This window comes from Acanthisitta chloris, unplaced genomic scaffold (genome assembly GCF_000695815.1).
Source record: "Acanthisitta chloris isolate BGI_N310 unplaced genomic scaffold, ASM69581v1 scaffold25606, whole genome shotgun sequence".
NCBI lineage: Eukaryota > Metazoa > Chordata > Aves > Passeriformes > Acanthisittidae > Acanthisitta > Acanthisitta chloris.
In genome coordinates, this window is record NW_008677982.1 from 4,366 (window position 1) to 10,388 (window position 6,023).

At 41.3% G+C, this 6,023-nt stretch overlaps 1 protein-coding gene across 1 annotated transcript; it reads left to right on the forward strand.

The window, feature by feature from the left end:
• The first annotated feature begins 929 nt into the window (after nt 1-929).
• KCNK13 (potassium channel, subfamily K, member 13) lies at nt 930-1,871 on the forward strand. Its single transcript, XM_009076732.1, has one exon. The coding sequence runs from the start codon at nt 930-932 to the stop codon at nt 1,869-1,871; it is 942 nt and encodes a 313-aa protein (XP_009074980.1).
• The last annotated feature ends 4,152 nt before the right edge of the window (nt 1,872-6,023 follow it).

Genomic DNA, 6,023 nt, shown 5'->3' on the forward strand with positions numbered 1-6,023 from the left:
TTGAGGAGGGAAGGGATTTGAGAGAAGACTGAAGCACCTCTTACCTGAGAAATCCCATGACAGGGAATCAGCCCAGAGGAGAATTTCAATTAGACTCACATACAAACTTGAGCTGTGGAGTGGGACACAGAATAAATAGGAAAACTTCAGCAATGCTGATATAAAAAAAAGATTGATAATTGGTGACAGATGTCAGGATCAGATGCAGGGCAGCTCTAACACCTACTCAGGATCATCATGAGGGGCTGCTGATCCTGTCAGGGGCTACATCCCATGGCCAGGCTATAGTGGGTGCTGTGTCACCTGAACTTAAAGCAGGAGCCAAGTGAGACTCAGGAAAATTTGATCATGTGTTACAAAGATTTGGTGTGGATGGATCCCTGGAAGGCAAGAGCCACCCCTGGGACAGACCCATGGTGCAGAACAACATCAGAGAGAAGAAAGTGAGTGTGATAACCCCAAAGCCTGAAAGCAATCCAAGGCACAAAGAGGGAAAGACAGCAACCAGAATTCAGACCTCCATGAAACTCTCTTGTTTCTGGTGTGTTTTCTTCTGCTTTTTGTTTCCTTCTGACTCTGGAGGAAATGCTACTATGAGTTCCTTCCCCTTATAGCTGGAACATGGTCAAGCGCAGCTGGGGAGAGTGTCCTTGCATTTTCCCAGAGCTGAGCTGTTGCACAGGGGTTTGCTGACAGTTCATCAGTCTTGCATCAGACCTCCATGAAACTCTCTTGTTTCTGGTGTGTTTTCTTCTGCTTTTTGTTTCCTTCTGACTCTGGAGGAAATGCTACTATGAGTTCCTTCCCCTTATAGCTGGAACATGGTCAAGCGCAGCTGGGGAGAGTGTCCTTGCATTTTCCCAGAGCTGAGCTGTTGCACAGGGGTTTGCTGACAGTTCATCAGTCTTGCATGTGATGAAATCTCTGACATGGTAAATACAGGTTTATTTTTTTCAACTATTCTGTTTTGTCTTCCAGGGTTTGGTATGACCACCCCAGCCACCGTTGGAGGCAAAATTTTTCTGATATTTTATGGCCTTATAGGATGTGCAGGGACCATTCTGTTCTTTAACCTGTTCCTGGAGCGCTTGATCACTGTCATAGCCTACGTCATGAAGTCCTGCCATGAAAGACAGCTGAGGAGCAAAGGGCTTCTCCCTCACAACAGCCGTCGAGGCTCGGGGACCTCTGAGGTGGACAGCCTGGCAGGCTGGAAGCCCTCTGTGTACTATGTCATGCTGATTTTATGTGTAGCATCACTCATCATTTCCTGCTGTGCCTCTGCAATGTACACACCAATTGAAGGGTGGAGTTACTTTGACTCACTATACTTCTGCTTTGTGGCCTTCAGCACCATTGGTTTTGGTGATCTGGTCAGTAGCCAGAACACCAAGTATGAGAGCCAAGGCCTTTACCGCTTTGGCAATTTTGTCTTCATACTCATGGGGGTGTGCTGCATCTATTCCTTATTTAATGTGATCTCTATTGTCATCAAACAATCTATAAACTGGATATTAAAGAAGTTGGCCTGTAGGTGCTGCCACAGATGCCAAAGAAAATTATTGCGTTCACGGAGGAACGTGGTAATGCCAGGAAACGTTCGTAACCGAAGAAACATCTCCATCGAGACTGATGTGGTCAACGAGAGCGACACGGATGGACGTCGTCTGTCAGGAGAGATGATCTCCATGAAGGACTTCCTGGCCTCCAATAAAGTCTCACTGGCCATCATGCAGAAACAGCTGTCAGAAACTGCTAATGGGTATCCAAGGCAAATGAGCTCTAATTCAAAGCAAAATGGATTCTCTGGTGGGGTTGGAGCCCTAGCAATTATGAATAACAGACTGGCAGAGACAAGTGTGGATAGGTAAAATAATAAGAGTAATAACAGTGGAACAGTGTGAACCATATCAACAACTATTGAAACGAAATGAATCAAGTGGAGATAACCAGGGAGAGAGTGTCACCAGAGGGTGGGGTGGATGTGAAGGGCATACCTCCTGATGGAAGACCTCTGACACTTTTTGGGGCTGTCATTTAATGTTTTTGAATTGCACCAGTCCCAGCCTTCCTTCTTCCCTGTCCTGCTCCTCAAGCAGGTCACTGCAGGAGTAATTTAATTTAGCCGTCAGATCAAATTTCCATGTCCCGTTCTTCTCCATTCATGGGAAATACAGATTTCAGGGTAAGATATCTGTGGGATGGGAACCAAGTGTGTCTACTGAACACATTCTTAATTCAAAGGTTGTTCAGAGCCTTCTGTCTTACTCTCATCATACCTGTTTCCTGAAAGTAGCTTATCTGGGACCAAAAGAGGAATCAACTTTTCTCTGTGATATTACAGGTCTAATTTAATGGAAAATAGTATAAAAGTTGGTAGGACTATTCTGGAGCTATAGTGATGTGAATGAGGAGATAATTTTGCCTTTAGAATTTAATTTAGTCTTCCCTCTAAGAGGATACTGTCAAAAGTGATAGAATAAAAATTTATCCAACTTTTGTTTTCTTCGTTACATTTGCAAAATGTGATTTTTTTTCTAGACTGGTTTTTCTTCTAGAATTGAATCACTGTGGCTTTCTGTTTCAAAAAGATCAAATTAAATTGAAAACTGACATACTGATGAGTGGTATGAATTATTCTACAATAGCTATCAGAGACTTTCCAAATTTCTGTTCATATTTGGCTCCATTGTGACTGAAGCAATTGAGCACCAGCATTATGTAATGCAACTGGTAACTCAGTTTACACAACAGTCTTTAGTATGCAATTAGAGTGCCATGCCAGCAGCCAGGGTATTCTTATAAATGACTGTGATCACAAAATCACTTTGGCAGTGTCCTTTTTATCCTTCATGTAATTCTGTCATTCTTCACCTGCTTTTCTGGCTTTCTGTGATGATAATTACAGGGTCTTGATTAGGGAAATAGAAAATGTTTAGCTCCTCATTTCTCTCAGTGAAATGCTCTGAGTGTTCATTGTGACTAGAAAGGAAATTTCAATGAGAAGAATAATAGCAGTGAGAAGAGCATGAAAACAGGAAAAGAGGTGATCTTTAATGACAGTGAAATCATCCTTTGTATTAGGTAACTGGAGAAATAAGGGATTAAATTAACATAAGGTCTATCAAGAATTTAGGAAGATTGGGCTGATTCTCCTTTAACCATGCAATGCATTAAAGCTAAACAGTATATGAGAGTGTAAATAAGCAGAGTTGGTCACAAAAGACCTGATCCCCTGAAAAGAATAGTACATGCATCAGAACTCTGATTTCTCCTAGCTAGAAAGCCTTTCAGAATACTACAGTTTTAGGGAATTTAAAACACTATTATGCAGTTCTTATTTTCTCTTATTACAGAACAATGTAGATAGCCTCTTCAGTTTACTTTGTATTAGGAATCAATATCATATCCTTTTCCTTCATTCTTGCCAAAAGTTCTGTTGTTTAGGTTTCTAATACCGTAGAATAACATTTTAATGCACGTTTTAAGCAATACTTGAATTTGAAAACAAAAGGTTAGCTCATGGACTCCTCTCACATAGTAAAGTGAACCCAGATATTCAACAAATGTACTTAACTAGCAAAAAGAATTGCAAGCTGTTTTGACATATTAGAGGTAAACTTCCTGATTAAAAGTCAGATCTTGCTGTCCTTAGTTACAAGGGAGACCTTCAAGCTGAAGTCATTAGTCCAAGTTCTGATATCAGTCAACTCAGTTGTGCAGCAGTGGAATACCCTTAAGGGTATCCCTTCATATTTGCATCCATATCACACCTGAATCAGCTCCCAAACCTTAACTTTGGTGAGAAAAGCAGTCTGACACGTTTTATGGAGGGCAAAAATTGCCCCTGAGTTATTTCAGATGGTATTATATTATCCAAGATCCATTACATTGCTCTAAGGTTTTTTTTCTCTAAAGACCTTTGTCTCAACCTCACTAAATAAAAATACTTGGATATAAAAAGACAGAAGTACTTCCCTGAAGCCTTCTTTCCGAATTCGTTTAGCAATGCCTCTGTGCACTGCCGGTAACCCTAAGGTCTCATAGTTGCAGATGTATTTCTCATGCTACCAACTAACAGAAATAGTTTAGGACTTGTCCCATTGCTAAGCAATCACTAAGATGGTCTTCAGGTGTTTCAGTTGCTCTCAAGATGTGAGACAGTTACTTGCTCCTTTCCAGTTTTTTTGGTACCAAGCCTTGGTTGCTCATCACCACAGAGGAATCTTCATCAGCTATTTCAATCAATCTGGAAACATCTGTGGTTATGAAAGCAAGGGATTAGTATATAGTCTTGATCAAAGAGATTTAGCAAGGCTGTGTGAGATCTTTGGTGTGCACTAGTTCTCTCAAGCACTGCCTTCCTCATGACTTAAGGCTGCCAGTTGCAAGGCTCTCTGCTCTGGTTTTGTGGTTGGATTTCATGTCCACTGAAGATAATGATAGAATAGCTCCACTAATTTTGTTTCATCATCTCCATTCAGATGTGAATTGCTGTTCCAGAGATGAAGTACCAGTATATTCTGTCCCTGTGCCATCATGTATCCTGAAGTCATCCTGTCCCTAAAAGACCTCTGACTTGGCCTTTGAGCAGCCATGCTGATATTGAGTGAGGTAGCTTTACCAAGGAGACCAGTAGAATTCTTAAGAGAATATTTGGGGATAAATAAGAAGACATTTAAGATCAGAAAGGGAAATTTCTGCCTCCACTTCCATGGTACTACTACAGCTGCTTATTCTAAAAGCATTGCACAGAGAAATACTCAAAAGCTCTGTTCATAATGTATTAACAAGTTATTAAAGCTGTAGAGTAGAATCATACACGTGCCAAAAAAGATCAGAATTTAGCACAGGAGTGACAAATGCCCGTCCAGTGTGAAAAATAAGTTACAATAAAAATGCAGATAACATCACACTTCTTGCATTGCTTTTTTAAGTAGTGATGAAGAATTAAAGGAAATAATGGCACAAAGAGACATATTTTCAAAGCTGTGTAAATTTTAATGTCATATTGTCTAACACTAAAATCTCAGTCAACAAGGCAGAAACCTGCTTGCAAACACACTGAGTTTCCCTATTGCCTGCTATAAATTTGCTTGATGGCTAATGAGATATGGCTGTGGTTTTTTTTAATACAGAAATGTTTTGGGGAAAATCTTGGATGTATTGAGGCTCTGTACTTAAGAGGTCAGGAGTACCACTGAACTCAGTGGGTTAAACTGCAGGTTGCAGCCTGGCAGGCTGAAAGTCATTAATGGAGGAATCAGCTGGAAGTTAGCCTTACAGTTATGCCACAAATTAATAATATCATTATTGAACAATATAATTATTGCACATTGAAAGGAAATATCTAGTGCTAACCAAAATACAAGCAAATAAGTAAGGGTAGCTCTTAGGGCTTTCTGGCTAGTTTAGGTTTTGTAAAATTTGTGCATCAGATGCTTTGTTGGGTGTGTAGGTGTCAGAGCAGTTACATTCATTTATCTCCATTAAGCACATGGGCCTCTGTTTGCAAGGACCTGAATAGGCTTTTCAAAGGTATCTACTTCCTGTCGAAAGTCAATTCACTTCCCACCTGTCGTGGTTTAACCTCAGCCAGCAGCCAAGAACCACGCAGCTGCTTACACTCCCTCCTCCCCGCTCCCCCAACCCGGAGGAATGGGGAGGAGAACAACTGGAGTAAAATATGTGGGTTGAGATAAGGACAGTTTAATAACAATACAGAGCAGAATGAGCCACAATGCCAATAGATAGTGATGTACAATACAATTGCTCACCACCCGCGGACCGGCGCACCCCGAACCTCCCCCAGGATCGGCCCCTTCCGGCCTGGAACACCGGGCATGACGTGCCATGGTGGGGAATATCCCTTTGGCTAGTTCAAGTCACCTGTCCCGGCTATGCTCCCTCCCAGTTTTCTGTGTATCTTCTCACTGGTAGAGCATGAGACACAGGCAAGAAAATGTCCTTGGTTATGATAAACACAACCCAGCAAAACCAAAACAACAATGTATTATCACTTC